At 56.7% G+C, this 15,233-nt stretch overlaps 1 protein-coding gene across 6 annotated transcripts in view; it reads right to left on the bottom strand.

Annotated features, from left to right (window-relative positions):
* The window catches only part of ARRB1 (arrestin beta 1), a 75,171-nt gene that overhangs the window by 12,444 nt on the left and 47,494 nt on the right, over positions 1-15,233 (bottom strand). For all 6 annotated transcript variants that reach the window (XM_027578757.2, XM_027578758.2, XM_027578759.2 and 3 more), the window contains exons 2-11: positions 14,167-14,197; positions 12,250-12,310; positions 9,102-9,146; positions 8,092-8,288; positions 6,741-6,800; positions 5,593-5,660; positions 3,228-3,363; positions 2,288-2,372; positions 1,761-1,833; positions 805-942 (exon numbers count right to left, since the gene is read on the bottom strand). In XM_027578757.2, the coding sequence (XP_027434558.1) occupies positions 805-942; positions 1,761-1,833; positions 2,288-2,372; positions 3,228-3,363; positions 5,593-5,660; positions 6,741-6,800; positions 8,092-8,288; positions 9,102-9,146; positions 12,250-12,310; positions 14,167-14,197 (894 nt within the window). The remainder of the gene's footprint in view (positions 1-804; positions 943-1,760; positions 1,834-2,287; positions 2,373-3,227; positions 3,364-5,592; positions 5,661-6,740; positions 6,801-8,091; positions 8,289-9,101; positions 9,147-12,249; positions 12,311-14,166; positions 14,198-15,233) is intronic.

Genomic DNA, 15,233 nt, shown 5'->3' with positions numbered 1-15,233 from the left:
GGAGAGGACGGTTGGCAAGGCAGGGGAGGAGGTACTGGGGAAGACCCTGCAGGAGGTGGCCCCTCAACCAAGTCTTGAAGACAGGTAGGATTTGAGCCAGGGTGGAAGAAGAGGGCAAAGGCTTGGAGGCAAGTGGCTAGCGCGCCTGTGAACAACCGTGTGGCTGGAGACAGGGTCCACGTGGGGAGTCAGGGGCAGGGGTGCTGCAGAGGCAGGCCAAAGCCCCACCGAAGGGTCAGACCTCAGCAGGTAGGGTGAGACCAGTTCCCCACACCCCAGGTCTCCAAGAGGGCAGGGTAGCCTCCGAGTCAGTGATGACATGAGGCAGGAGTGATCATATGGCCCAGGGATCCCTTTAAGGGGCACACCAACACCTGGCTTAGCCCAGCTCACTGTCCACATCTGCCCAGACTCCCCATCCACCTCCTGATTCACCCTTTCCCGCCGAAGCCACTCCTTTCCTTCCAGCCTTGCTCTGCCTCAGGGACATACCCCATCTGACTCAAGACACTAGGTCAGGAGCTGCTGCCTCCCGCAGGAAGCCCCTCCGGGTTGCCCTCCCCTGGGCAAGCCAGCAGAGCCCAGCACTGACAGAGGAAGCTGGGTCTAGGCACCCATCTGGCTCTCTGGGTCAGCCCTCGATAGCGGTGAGAGTAAGGGGACAGTTCCCCTATAGTTTAAGCTCCTGAGGATGGGCCAGGGACCATGCTTGCGGAGACGGTGACCACCACATGGACTGGCACTGGTGGGAAAGGTGGGTGTGGACCCCCTGGGGGGCAGGGAGGAGGGCGGGTGGGTCCTCACAGGGTGCTGGAGGCCAGGTTCGTGTCTTCATGCTTGAGCTTTCCATCCAGGGCAAGGCCCCGCTTCTCTCGGTTGTTGGCCAGGAAGGGGGTGAGTGTGTAGACCTTGCAGAAGGTTGAACTGGGAGCCACGGTGTCACTGGGAAGAAGGGAGGCGGGTGTGGAAACATGCCCCAGAGCCAACCCCCCAGCCGTCACCCCCAGCCCAGCCAGAACAGCTCAGAGACCACAGAGTAACACCAAAAACACATTTGTAACTTTCCAAAATACCGAGTGCTATTAGATGTCCATAAACATGTACACATGAAAGATTACACCAAATGCACTTGCCTCCCAAAAGGAGGCAGGGCCAGGAAAAAAAAAAAACAACAACAACAACAGATATGTCTTCTAACGGGAGCATCTACTTCCTTTAGGCGAGAATCTCTTCTCTCACCTTAGCTGCTAACAAACTCGAGACAAAAATTCCATGCTCAACCACAGTAGCTACCCTCAAACCTAGATTTTATAAATATAATTACTCTCTACCTTTGCACATACAACCCTTTTTACCCAATGAGCTGAATTATTTTTTATCAGGCAAGAAAAGCTATGTACCTAGCGCCTTACCCTCTTTGCCTAGGCTGCCAGGAAGCTTAGAGCAAAGTCTGCTCTTTAATCTAGGTTTCCAGCACAGTGTAATTATGACCCTGGTCCCCTTCGATTCATTAGCTCTCATTCTGTCATTCTAGTTTGAGCGGGTCTTTCCCTTGACTGTAGTGTGCATTTTCTTGTATCTAAAGCAAGCGGATGTTTTCTAAAAGGCTGTTTGGGATCATCTACCGTGAGTGGCCAGGAAGTCTGAGGCCCAGCCCTCCGCCAGGAGGAAAAGAACCATGTGCATCTCTAACTGCAACCAGGGCTTCTCTTTTCCCCACCCAGTCCCACACATCCACGGCTGGGCTTGTGCTCACTTACTCGGCCTCTTCCATGGCCACAGGGCACTTGTACTGGGCTGTGTTAAAAAGGCAGATGTCCGCATACTGGCGCACTGGGAAGAAGAGGGAGACAAGGTGGTGTGAGCCTTCGGCCTCCACTCCCACGCATCCCAGGCTCCCTCGAGTTGGGGATGTTCAGCCCCGGGAATGGCCAGAGTGCACTGGGGGATTCTTCAAGAGACCACCCCCATCTGCCACTCAAAGGGTAGCCCAAACACACCCATTCTCTTCCATTACCAAAACTCTCCCTTAGGGACAGCTTTGCCCAGAACCCAAGGAACCTAAGAGTAGACGGCTTGCACAGTAAACTCATTACCTGACCAATGAGCAGCCTGTGTTACTAGCCTCAAAAGACTTCCCTTTTGGCTTAGAGGAGGCCCCGGGGCTTCCCTGCAGGCCAGTAGTTATCCACAAGGCTGTTAACAAGGGGAGAGCCTTCAGCTACCCCCAACCCTTGGCAGAACTCCTTCTTGCCCGTCCCCTGGGTTGGCCCTCTGCCCAGGGTACCCGAGATCTTGATTTTCTTCACTGTCTTGTTGGTGTTGTTGGTGACATGGACATTAACGCTGATGGGTTCTCCGTGGTAATAGATCTGGGAGGCAGAAGAAGGGAGAAGGGTTGGACCAGAGGGTACTAAGGCTCTAGATGGAGGGAGAAGAGGCCCCACACCCTATCTCTTGGGGTTCCCCAGACTTTGGCCACTCTGACATTGGCCTCAAGTTCCTCAGCCACTTCCCACTGATGCTAAGGCACTGGGCACGTTAGACCAGTGCCTTGGTGGGATTTTGAAAGATAACTGAATTAGAAGGTGATATTCCTGGGCTCTAGTCCTGACCTGGTCACCAGAAATAATGACAACAATAGTAATAACAAACATGAAAAGAATGAGAGCAGCAGGACCTAAGGACCTAACCTTAGGACAGGTTACCTAAGCCTCGGTCTCCCCCCTTGTTCAATGAAGGACTTGGACTAGGTGGCGTGCCGAGTCCCTATAGGCTCTGGATGCCAGGAATTCTAGACTCAAGAGGGTCTGGAAGAAGCAGGAGAAAGGTGGGGAAGGGCTGGCCGGCTCACTGAGGGAACAGGCTCTGAATCCTCTTGCCGCTGGCACTTACCCTCAGCTGTCCCCAGAGACAGAGGCATGCCCACACTTCAAAGGGGGCCAGGGGTGCAGGAAGATGGCCAGGACCCACGTCCCTTCAGGAGGTACACTGACTCCTAAGTCGATCGCATCCTTCAGGCTCATGCCCCACTTTGCCACTCCTTTTGGCCCCCAAGGCTTCCCAGATCCCTCAAGGGAGGTCTCAGATTCCCTGAACCCTATGGTCTTAGGACTGGGGGCAGAAGCTCCTACCCCAGGAGCCCTAGCGACCATAAGAGAGCTGGCAGGGAGGTCCTAGCCCCCAGAGAGCAGCCCCCACCCCCCTGCCAAGTCCAAGCCTCCTACCTCCTTATCCAGGGAAGCCTCTAGGTGCAAGGGCTTGTCCGACATGAGGAACTGCCTGGTGGTCTCAGCTGTGGGCTGGGGGCCAGGCCTCTCCGGGGCATACTGAACCTTCCTGATAACCAGGCGCACGGAATTCCTAATAGAGATGGGCAGAGCAAAAGATAGCCAGAGTCACCTGCCTCCATGCCCTTCCCTTGTAATCCTCCCTTTCCTGCTGAGGAGACAGCCATGGCTCTCCATGGCCTTCAAATCCAGTCTAAACTGTAGAGGTGGACACAGGGGCCTTGTCACCACCTGGCCCCACCCCATCCTCCCCCACTGTGTCTGCAGCCACCCCCATGTCCTCACTGTCACCTTGATGGTCTATCTAGTCCTGTCTCTGCAGCTTCGCTTGCACCGGGCCCTCGCCTGCCAATATCCTCTTCCCACTTTGACCCTCACTCGCTTCCTTCTTCAGGGCCCAGCTAAATACCTCCTCTTCCAGGAAACCTTCCTGGATCAGCTCACTTGATCTTCTCCTGGCCTGAACTCCCACCCCATCAGAGCCAAACTCCCCCGTGGCGGTTCTTCACTGGGTCTGTGTCTTGGCAGCCAGCAGGATAGCAAGAAAGAGACTATGTTTCACTGCCTGCATCCCTGAGGTTACTCAATAGTGGTAAGCTCCTTAAGGAGAGAAAACTTTATCTCCATTGTTCACTGCTGTGTTCTCACCACCTCTGACAGTGCCTGCCACATAACAAATGCCTTCCAAATACCTCTTCGATCAAAATATGCGGAGGGGCCCTGTGAAGAAGTGGGGGCTCAGAGAGGTGACGGGGTTCAGTGAGGGGGTTCATTCAGAGGGATGCAGGTCAGGGAAGAGGACAGAGACCCAGTGCACAGATGGAGGCCAAGAGATGAGACGGGGCCCAATGAAGGTGACAGGGGCTCAGGGAGGAAACGAGGACACAAGATTGGGAGGCGTGGGACCCGGCAAGGCAGTGTCTGTGGCGTGCTGGGTGTCCCGGCAGCCCCGTTCCACTCCCTGGAACCCGGCAGCCCCGTTCCACTCCCTGGAACCCGGCAGCCCCGTTCCACTCCCTGGAACCCGGCAGCCCCGCTTAAGGCCTTAGCTCTCCCCTTACTAACTACACGCCCTTGAGTAAATTCCCCTCTGGGTCTCAGTTTCCTCATCTGTAAAACGGTTAACAATACTAACACCTCCCTCCCAGGGTTGCTGAGAGGATTAAATTAGCTCCTACATGTTCATCACTCTGAATAGTGTCTGCTCCTTAATAGGCCCTTGATAAATGATAGTTGCTATATCATTATTAGTAGTAATTTGGTGTAGACTTAAAATGTTCCACTGGGGTGGGGCGAAGGCAGTGGCCCTCAGTGTTGTTTCTCTTCCTTGCTTTGGTCAGGCCTCCTTCAAAAGCTCCCCCCCCCCCACTTCTTCCCCCTGGTCTCAGGTCTTAAGAAGAAAAGGAAGACAGAAAAGCAAGGGAGGGTCCTATCTCCCCACACCCTAGAGTTGGCCCTGCTGGAGATGGAGATGCCTGCAATACACTCGTCAGCCACCAGGTGGCAAACTCAGCTCACTCCCTAAGAAATTGCAGCACCCTCCCTCAGCCAGCCTCCGGGAGGATTTCGGCCTGGGGGTGCAGCGAGCGTCAGAGCTGGGAGGCTGAGGCCAGCCTCGCCAGGAGGAAGGGCAGGGCCTGCCTTGAGGAGGAGCAGGCATGAGAGCAGAGCTGGGCAGTCCATCTCAGAAGTCAGGGCCAGCTGTTTCTGGCTGCTAACCTGGCCTGTCTGCCCAGGGCTCTGCCTCTCCAGGAGAATGTGACCTTCTCAGACATGTAGGCTGACCCTCCCCCTAACTCTCCCCAGGAACTCCACTTCCCTCCCTTGCTTAGAAGCTTCCACTGATCCCATCACCACCCCTGCCTCCAGCCAGCCCCAACCACCGGCTGCTAATGGCCTCCCAGGAGGAGAAATGGGAAGTGGGGGTATCCAGGATGGCTGGGAAAAATCTTGCTCACTGTTAAAAACCACCTGAATTTTGTTTCTTCCCAAAATAAAACGACATGCAGTCTGGCGGGGCAAGCCTAGAGGCAGGGAGATGGAGGGGGCAGGTACGGCCGTGTAAAAGGAGAAACGCTGAGGCCTGAGCCAGGGCCATTGAGCCACCTGCCCCAAGAAACCTTCCATGACTGGCCAGCCTTCCAGAGTGCCCTTCTCAGAGTTCCTGAGGCTGGAATGTGCGGCCCCTCCTTGCACACTTCCAGGTATTGTTACTTATCTCTTCTTCAGACTTTGCTGGCCCAGTCTCCCTCCCCAGCTGGCAGGCAGCCCACACACCCAGCAGAAGCTGCGCCCTCCTCACCGCTTGTGGATCTTCTCCTCCAGGTTCTCGGCACAGAAGGCTTTGACTTCATAGTCCACACCACAGGCCTGAGGGGAAGGGGCTACTGACCACAGGGTCCTGGAGAGGGCAGGGTCCCCACAGCACAGCCATCCCACCCTCTCATTTTACAAACGAGGACGCTGGATAGGAACACCAAACTCCCAAACCTGCCCCCACCCACCCCCCGCCCGACTCAGGACCTGGTGCTCAGCCCCAGTGCTGTGCTGCCTCTGGGGGTGGCTGCCTCCCCAACCTGACCTTCCCACAGAGCTCTCCCAGCTCCCCCAACACTGGACAGCCCGAACCTCTGCACATGTGCCTGGTCTGGGCGGCTGTCCTCATCAAGGCAGCCACACGGAAATAACAACGGGTGCCTCCGCAACCCTGTGGCGGGGGGCGGGCACGTACGGTGTGCAGACCCTACAGTGCTTCAGTGTCTCAGTCCACACTCTCAACCACACAAGGCGGCGCATCCTATCGTCCCCATTTTGCAGATGAGGAAACGGGGGGCTCAGATCTGGGGGCTGTGACACTAGGGGTGTCACTTTTCTCAGAACCTCAGTTTCCCCACTTGTGAAACCACAATGAATGCACCCCCATGCAAGGCTGTGAGGCCAGGTGGTAGTCCAGAGAACATTTTGGTTTCGCTGCAGCCAACAAGCAGCCCAGGAGAGACTGCGCATAACTGAATGCTGGGGCGGGGGGGGGGGGGGGGGGGGGGGGGGTCGGTGAGGATGACACTCTCTCTGCTGCCCTGTATGAAGAGAGACTGCTTGGGGGCGCCTGGGTGGCTCAGTCGGTTGAGCGTCTGCCTTTGGCTCAGGTCATGATCCCAGGGTCCTGGGATCGAGCTCCGTGTGTCAGGCTCCTTGCTCAGCAGGGAGTCTGCTTCTCCCTCTCCCTCTGCCTCTCTTTCACACTCTCTCGCGCGCGCATGCGCTAATAAATAAAATCTTTAAAAAAAAAAAAGAAGAAGAAAGAAAGAAAAGAGACTGCTTATCTGGGGCGGTATTGAAGTGGCCTAGACACAAGGAGGCTTCCACATGGCGCCTCTGAGAGAGAAAGCCAGGGCCCTGGGGATACCAATGTCCTATACCCAGAGAGATGCTCCCAGAGAGGTAACCCACCTTCCCTGTGTCTTCAGGACCCGGCTGCAATGTCACAGAGCACGGGAGGTTCGGAGGGATCTGTTAAGAGGACAGACAGAATAGGTCTCCTGTCACATTGACCCCTGACCTCCCCGTGTTGCCCACCCACCCACCCCCACACACGTTCTTCAGACCAGGGGCCCTTTAGCAACAGGCCATGTCTCTTCTATCAGACCGGGGGTCCAGAGGACAAACCATGCCAAGGATGCCCCACATTGGGCCAGAAGCCCCTCCAGCAAAGCCAAGAATGTCGGCGTTTTTCTTTGTCTAAAGGGTCGTGCCTAGCTTGTGGTAGACAGAACAAGAGCTCCCCCCATCCAAAAACATGCCCACGTCCTAATTCCCAGAACCTGTGCCTGTTAGCTTACATGGCAAAGGGGACTTTACAGGTGTGATTAAGTTAAGGATCTTGAGATGGGGAGAGTATCTAGGATTATCTAGGTGTGCCCGATGGAACCACAAGGGACCTTAGCAGGGAAAGCAGGAAGCAGAAGAGTCCGCGTCAGAGTGGTGGGCTGGGAGAGAGACTGGCTGGCTGCTGCAGGCGTAGAAGACAGAGGGGTAGGCGACCAGCCAAGGAACACGAGTGGTCTCTAGAAGCTGGAAAGGGCAGGGCCTAGAGCCTCCAGAACGAATACAGCCCTGCGGACACCTTGATTTTAGCCCAGTGCGACCTGTGTTTGACTTCTAACCTCTGAAACTGTAAGATCATCCATGTGTGTTTTCATGCTCCTGTTTCATTCCCACCAGGTTGGCGGTGGCTTGTTAGAGCAGTCACAGGAAAGCAATACATCTACTCTGGACAGGATGACTGTATCCTCTCTCCTTCTCTAGCTTCCCAGAAAGCCAGCGGATTTCACTGAATCACAGAATCAGAGTCTGAGAAACAGGAAATTTTAAAATCCAGAATCTGGGAGCCTTTCCATTTGGGAAAGTGGCAGAGCAGGGAAATCACTACGTGCCACCCCTCGTTTATGAGCCAGGCTGGAGCCGGGCTGGAGAAGCCAGGCATGTGGGCAGCTGGTCTGAGGGAGGAGACAGTCCCGTAATGACTCGGGGGCGAGACAGGGCTCCTCCTTTCTCTGCAGCCTCCCCCCAGCCTGCTCTCTCCCACCGATGAGCTGGACTCCGGAGGGTCCAAGGAGGAGCTCAGAGGTGAGGTGCAACCCTGGCAGTGGCCAGAGAAGAGACACTGACCAAGCAGGATCAGTGACCGTGCCCCAGGTCCCAGTGTACACTGAGAAACTGAGTGCTGCCCCCATGTGCCTGCCCACAGGGCTTCCCACGGGGGGGTGGGGGTGGGGGGGGGGCGCGGCCGGCCGGCCCTAACCTCAAAGGTGAAAGGATAGGCGTGCTCGCCCAGCTTCTTGATGAGGCGCTCCTGCAGCCGCGTTAGGGCCTTCTTGTCCTCAGGCGCCGGCGGGAAGGACTGCACGTTGGCCACAAACAGGTCCTTGCGAAAGGTCAGGCCCAGGACATCCAGGTCCTCCCGGCCATAGCGGAAGGCGCAGGTCAGTGTCACATAGACTGTGGGAGCAGGGGGCACTGAGGATGGGCCCGGGAGGGCAGCAAACAAGCCCCCCCAGAGCACAGCGGAGCCCTGGGATTAGCCCAACTGCAGCTCCCAGGTCTGTCCCAAAGCTGCTGCGGGGAGGGCTGTGCTGCCCTAGGGATGGGGGGACTGGGTCCCCAGGAGAGCCACTCAGGCCTGGCCCCTGGGTAGGGGAGATGGGGGCTGACTGCTGGGTGAGTTCTGTCCTTCCCCACCCCGACCCCCCCACTCTAGCCAGTGGAGTGTGCAGGAGCACAGGAGATGTCTGACAGGGTTGGTGAGGGCTGGGGTAGGCTTGCAGGATTGGAGGGGAAGGGGGGTGGGGCTGGGAAAGGGATGTGGCTGGAGAGAGCAGAGGGAGGGGGACATAAGTGCTGAGTGGGGTCTGGAAGGCATGCGGTCTTGTCCTAGCCCAACCCCCACCCCATGTCTCCCTGCGGACCCTGGACCATCCCTTCACCTCCCTGGGATTCAGTTTTCTCTTCTGTAATGAGACCCTAATCCCTGCCCTAATGGGCATCCCCAGCCTTGCAAAAGTCATTTATATTGATGTGAGAGTGCTGGGGGCAGTGACAAGGTTCCCCTAAAATGGGCATGGGTGGGCTACCCAGGCCGGAAGAGGCCAGGGCACCTGCTCTGATGTTCATTGGGGCTGCAAAGGGAAGACCCAGTGCGGCCGGGCAGAGAAAAGACGTAGAATTAGTTGATGTTCTGCTTGGGCTAGAGGGTGGTGGGGAACAGGAGGCCCAGGCCCCTTCATAGGCTGGAGGTGGGGACCAACACCTCACCTCTCCTCTCCTTGAGATACTCAGGATCCACCAGGACCACGCCATCTGGAAGAAGGACAGAGAGTAAGCAGACCCTCCCAGCTTGACCTCTCAAATTCCTGAGCCCCAAACACTAAGCCAAATCCAAACCTAACCATCCAGCTGTCGAAAAGCCTCATGAGAGAAATAGGGGGGCCAGCACCCAGGGGAGGGCACTGCCGTACCCCACCCTCTACCCGCAGGCTGGCTTTACAGGCCCAGCGGGTGACTGGGGACACATTACTTCTCTGTTTCTTCCCTGTTCATAAGAACAACAATATGGGTCCAAAACCCCTACGATCAGGTGTACTTTAGAATTTAGAGGTTCTGAATGGTGGAAAGGCCACGTGGTACATCCTCCATATATTCCGTCACACCCTCTGCAGGATCTGGGGTCAAACCCATTAACACCGCTGCAGGGAAACATGAATATTTTCACCAAGAGGCTAAATATACAGAGCTTCCTATCAGTTGAGGTCAGGTTTTGCCACTGGATGAACCCCACATCAAACTTAGGAGCAAGTTTAGACTTCTAGAGGTTCTTGGATTTGGAATTTGCCATCAGGAGTTGCGATCCTGTAGAACCGACCTCCCAGGGCTCCTGTGAAGACTGAGTTAATATGTTTAAAGCTGAGACGATGCCCGGTTCCTGTGATTCCACGGAGAATGTCCCCAGGCCTGGCCACGGCAGTGCAGAGACCAGCTGGACACAAAGGACATTTTTCTCCCCGCAGGACCTCAGAAGGCCAGAAACACAGGCTCAGGGGTCACCTCTTTGCCTGACATCCCCAGTCACCTGTGGCCAAACTTCACCCAGCCACACCCAAGGAACAAGCAAAATTTTCTCTCCCCAACTCTCACCCACTGCCCCCCTCCCTCCATGCTGCCTGCACAGCAAGCTCTCAGGGAATCTCAGGGGCCACATCTGGAAGGGAGTGCCGGAGGGCTCCTGGTCCTATCCAGTCCCAGGCAGGCCCAAGGGATACCTGCTCAGGGGAGTATCCACCCCATCCCAAACCTGCCCATCTTCCCTCCTTCTGCTGTGGGTGTTTCCTCTTTGCCTGAGCACCAGGGGCTCTATACAAAATCCGGGGAGAGGGCACCCCCTCCCACTAGGGGTGTCAGGAAAGGCTTCCTAGGGGATGGAAGCAGGAGTCAGGTCTTAAAGGGCACGTAAGGGTCACCAGTTGGATGACCACGGGGCAGCACAAAGTGGACAGGGGGAAGGGTGTGGCTCTGAGGCTCGGGAGAGCAGATGCTGGGGGTGGTGGAGGAAGCAGGGCCAGGCCTGACCTGCAGTGTCCTGTCTGCAAGGCTGGGGGCTCGGACTTGCCCTGGAGCCTAACAGGGAACCATGGGGGATAGTATGCATTGGGAATTCATAATCAGCTCAGTGTCGCGATGGGCAAGGTATTTCTCTCTGTGGGTCATTTGATCAACTCTGGACAGTGCCCCAGAGCTCTCTGAGATCCCCAGGGCCCCCAGCACAGGGCCTAGCTCAAAGTAGGTGCTCTGTGAACACTGACTGAACAGTCTCAGGGTGTGTGCCCTGGGGGAGCCGGTCCCCTCCTGCTCCTGCCCTGCACCCAGCCTCCGTGCCACCCCCACTGCAGTCCTTAAGAGGTCAATGGGTAGGGCCAGCCCTGGCCCCAGATAGTCTGCTGGAAACTGTGCCTTGTAGCAGGCCAGGCAAACACTGGGATGCTTGCTCACTGTCTCCAAGAGGCCAGCTCAGTGAAGAGATGCAGATGGCAGAGGGGACACTGAGCCAGTGTTCCCAGACAGCACAGGGGAGGAAAGGCGGGGTCGTCCTATTCCAGGCCAGGAAGGGAGGGCCTAATGGGGAGCTGACCTCTCTGCAGGCCACAGCCCTGCGCACACCCCCTCAGCAGAGGGACCCCAGGGACTTCCCAGTTCTCCTGCCCCCACTGTCATAAAGGTCTTCCTCCCAGTGAACCAAAACCTGCCGGCTATGCTCTCTCCTCCTTCCACCTCGGCTCTGGAGCCACATGCTCCCTTCTGCCCTCTGGCCCCATGACAACTCCCAGGGATACGTTAACAGAGGCCACATTCTCCGTGAACGTCGCCCATGCAACACATCTAGTTTCTTCACCTGGACTTGGCCTCAGGCAGTTTCCAGTGTCCATCCTCCCAACCGGTCACCTCCTTTGGCCTCACTTTGGTTTGTTCTTGTCCCTCTGAAATCATTTAGCCTCTCTGGGCCTCACTGTCCCCATATGTGAAACAGGGATAATTCTGGGCCTCCCTCCCTCCAACAGCTGTGGGAAGAGGCAGTGAGGTCAGGCTCTTCTAACGAGAGCTATGGTTCTTAGAATCCTAACCAGGGGTGACTATGCCTTCCAGGGGAAATCTGGCAATGTCCAAAAACATTGCTGATTGTCCTGCTGGGATGGGGGGTAGTCCTAAGGTCTAACGGATAGAGGCCAGGGATACTGCTACCCAACGTACAATACACAGGACAGCCCTACCAACAAAGAATTATCCAACCCAAAATGTCAAGAGTGCCGAGGCTGAGAAACCTTCAGCTAGAGTAAGACTTTGAAAGATGACTTTAGCCGCAATCCTGCCTCTGCTGAGACCCCCATGTGGGTGAGAACAGACCCCATTTCATAAGCCCCAAGGTTTTCTTCCCACCTCCCACCTTTGCCATCAGGATGCAGCAGAACAAAGGTTCTGTGGAGCCAGGCTGCCCGGGTTTGAATCCAGGCTCCTCAACCCACTGGCTCTGTGACCTGGAGCAAGTCACTTAACCTCTCTGCACCTCATTCTCTTCAGCGGCAAAGCAGGGATCATAATGGAGCTACCCCAGTGTCTGGTATGCAATAAGCCTCATGCTGGTGGCTGCTCGCCCTCCTCCCTCCTGGCTTCTCCCCTCAATCCGCCCCCACTTTCCCCTCACGTGGTCCTCACTGAGGACCGAGGAGCTGCTCAGTAACCGTGATGGATGTCTGCTGACTGGCACAGAAAGCCACTCACACCCTGTTCTTGGCACCAGGCCCCTCTGGAGACCTGGGGGCTATTCCCAAGTGGCTTTAACATTCCCTTCTCTAGGAGGGGCCAGGTCAGCCCCACCTCTCCCCACCTTCCTCCGCGGCCTAGAGGGACTCACCCACAGGGTCCACGAGGTCGATGTGGTCCACAAAGTCCCGCTTTCCCAGATAGACCGTGAGCTGGGGAGGAGAGGCACAGGGGGTGTTAGCAGCTGTGGGCCTGGAGGACACATCCCTGAAAAGCCACGGGCCCTTGCTCTGGAGGAAACCCTGGGAACTGCCTCTGCAACTGCTAAACCCCAAACCGGACCCACATCAAAGTCCTAACTGGACTTGGACCTGAGCTCCAGCCCTGATACGAACAAACCCTTGTACAATTCTGAAAGCACCTATTTAGCCTAAACCCCTCTGAAGCACTTGTTACTGTTCCCATTTTACAGATGAGGACACTGAGGCCTGAGATCTTCACAGCAAGCGCCGCTGAGAGTAGACCGGCAGCAGCAAAGAAGTCGGCTGCCTGGAGCGTTGGGCGCATCTCTTGAGACAGCAAGGGCAACCTGGGGCGGGGCCGAAGGCACCCCAGCCTGAGCTCTGTGCTCCTCACTGCCCCTCGCCTCCGTGCAGTCTGGCCGGGGTCCACTCATACTAGGACTGGTTTTCCGAGGCAAAGGAGGAATGGGGAGCCAGTGTCCTGCTGGGTAGCCAGCCTGTAGGGAAGAACCTCCCGAGTGGGAGATTCTAGAATCCACAGTGTCATCCAAGACACTTCCTGTTCCTGCACAGTCCCTGCGTCCCGCTGAGCCCCCTCCCTCCATTATCTCTGTCAGTCCAGCCCTCCTCCTCCCCACAGCCTCGGTTGCCTGGACGACGCACCAGACACACCAGCCCCCTCTGTGGCCTGCTGCCAGCAGCCTCACATGCTCTGGACTGGAGGCCTTTCTCCCCTCCTTGGCCAGACTGGTTATCCTAAAATGCAAATCTAACGCTGTTACTCCCATCTGAAAACCCTCTAATGGTTCCTGAGCCCAGAGGTATGATGACAAATGGGTTTCATTCCAAATGCCAACTCTGATAGATCGGGGGCTGCCTGGGGCTCTGGGTGGAGAAGGCATCTAAGATGGAATCCTGGCTCAGCAGGAAAGGGTGAACAGTGATTCGCGAGGTCTGCTGCAGGCACAGAAGCAAGACGTGGGAGCAACGTGGTGCTATTTGCCCGCCCAGGCCTCGAGTCCAAGCTCCTACACCCTGCAACCTGCCTCACCTCAGCTCCCGCTCCCCCTGCCCCCCTCTTGGCATTCTGGTTCAACTGCTGTGGATGCTCCCGCACTCCCTGTGAGTTGTGTTCATGCCTAGAATGCCCTTCTCCACCCTGCCTTGCCTGGATACTCATCCCTTTTAGAGAGAAGCCGTTCCCGACTGCCCAGGCTGGGTCCTGCAGCCCCTGGGCATCCCTTGATTTCACCCCTGCCGCTTCACGTTGAAGTGATGGATTTCTGTGTCTGCCTCCCCCATCTGGCTGTGAGTGGCATGCGCTGTGCCTCATTTGTCTTGGTATGCCCTGTCTTGGCCTGGACCCGAGGAGGAATGATGTCAGTAATATGTATTTGCTGAACTGAAAGGAAAGCAGGATGGAGCCTGGGGCCTGTGGAAAGAAAGAAAGCAGGACAGGCCCTGGGAGCTGCTCCAGATAACTAGGTGATGCCAGGGTTCAGCACAGAGGCTCTAGGGGCCTCTCACGCCAGGGGACTCAGTGCCCCCGAGGCCCTTGGCACTTAGTCTAATTATCACACTCACACTGAAGTCTCTCTAAGAAAGGCTGGGTCTCAACCTGGAGCGGTGGCTCCCTAAAGTCCCGGGGAGTTGTACCGCCCCCCCTCAGACAGAAAGTTTCCTGAGCGGTCCCTCCCCCTGTGGTGGACAGCTCCTAAGGACAGATGAGGGTGTGCGGGGGGTGCTGCACGGGCAACAGAAATGCCCAAGAGAGGACAAGAGTTTGGGGCCAGGGACGAGCTGGGGTGTGGTTGTTACAGACTCACCTTTCCATTCGGGCTTGCCTTCTTGAACACCCTATGGACAGAAAGAGGAAGCCAGGGTTAGCGCATCCCGCCAGGGGCAAGACCCCCCAGGCCATCCCTCGGCAGGACAGAGGAGAAGCGCCTGGAGTGATTTTCAGGCACCGCCCAAGCCTTGACAGCCAGAACAGCGTCTGGCATCATCAGATCTTACCCTCTCCGGCACTACCCCACCCAAGCCTCCATTCTTGCCATTATAGCTCTTGTGGGATCCGCCATGGCCCCCTCAGCCTCCCCTTCCCACAGCAGGCTGAGAGAGTCTCTAAAGAAATGTCAGGCCCTGACGCTCATTTGCTCCAAGTCCTCGCAGCTCACGCAGAAGGAAAGCCCTGTGTGTGGGGTCGGCTCTGCCTCCCCTTCACCCCTGGGCATCACCTCCGGCTCTCCCTCACCCCTCCAGTCACAGCTGTTCTTCCAACACACCAGGGTGGGTCCTGCCTCAGGGCCTTCGATGGAGCAGTACCTGCCCCCAGATGCTCCCCACCACAGATGTGCTGGCCCAGCCCCATGCCTTCTGTGATGGGGCTTCACTGTGGCCTCACCCCACACTCCCTCTCCTCCTCCGGCTCTATTTACTTTCCCACAGCACTAACCACTTGCTAACCTACTACACAAGCCACTTGCTAATTTATGCCTGTCTGCTCTGCTAACATGGCAGCTCCACAAGCAAGAGAGCCTGGTCTTTCTTCTCCACTGATGTGTCCTGAGTCCCTAGAATGGCGTCCCTAGTAGGCGTTTAATAAATCTGTGTTAATGGGTTTCATTCCAAATGCCAACTCTGATAGATCGGGGGCTGCCTGGGGCTCTGGGTGGAGAAGGCATCTAAGATGGAATCCTGGCTCAGCAGGAAAGGGTGAACAGTGATTGGCGAGGTCTGCTGCGGGCACAGAAGCAAGACGTGGGAGCAACGTGGTGCTATTTGCCCGCCCAGGCCTCGAGTCCAAGCTCCTACACCCTGCAACCTGCCTCACCTCAGCTCCCGCTCCCCCTGCAGGTAGCGAGCACTCAACAAATATTAGTTGAGTGGGTGC

The sequence above is a fragment of the Zalophus californianus genome, chromosome 11 (genome assembly GCF_009762305.2).
Source record: "Zalophus californianus isolate mZalCal1 chromosome 11, mZalCal1.pri.v2, whole genome shotgun sequence".
Lineage (NCBI taxonomy): Eukaryota > Metazoa > Chordata > Mammalia > Carnivora > Otariidae > Zalophus > Zalophus californianus.
The sequence above is the reverse complement of the archived record's forward strand: the minus strand, read 5'-3'. Positions and strand labels throughout refer to the sequence as shown.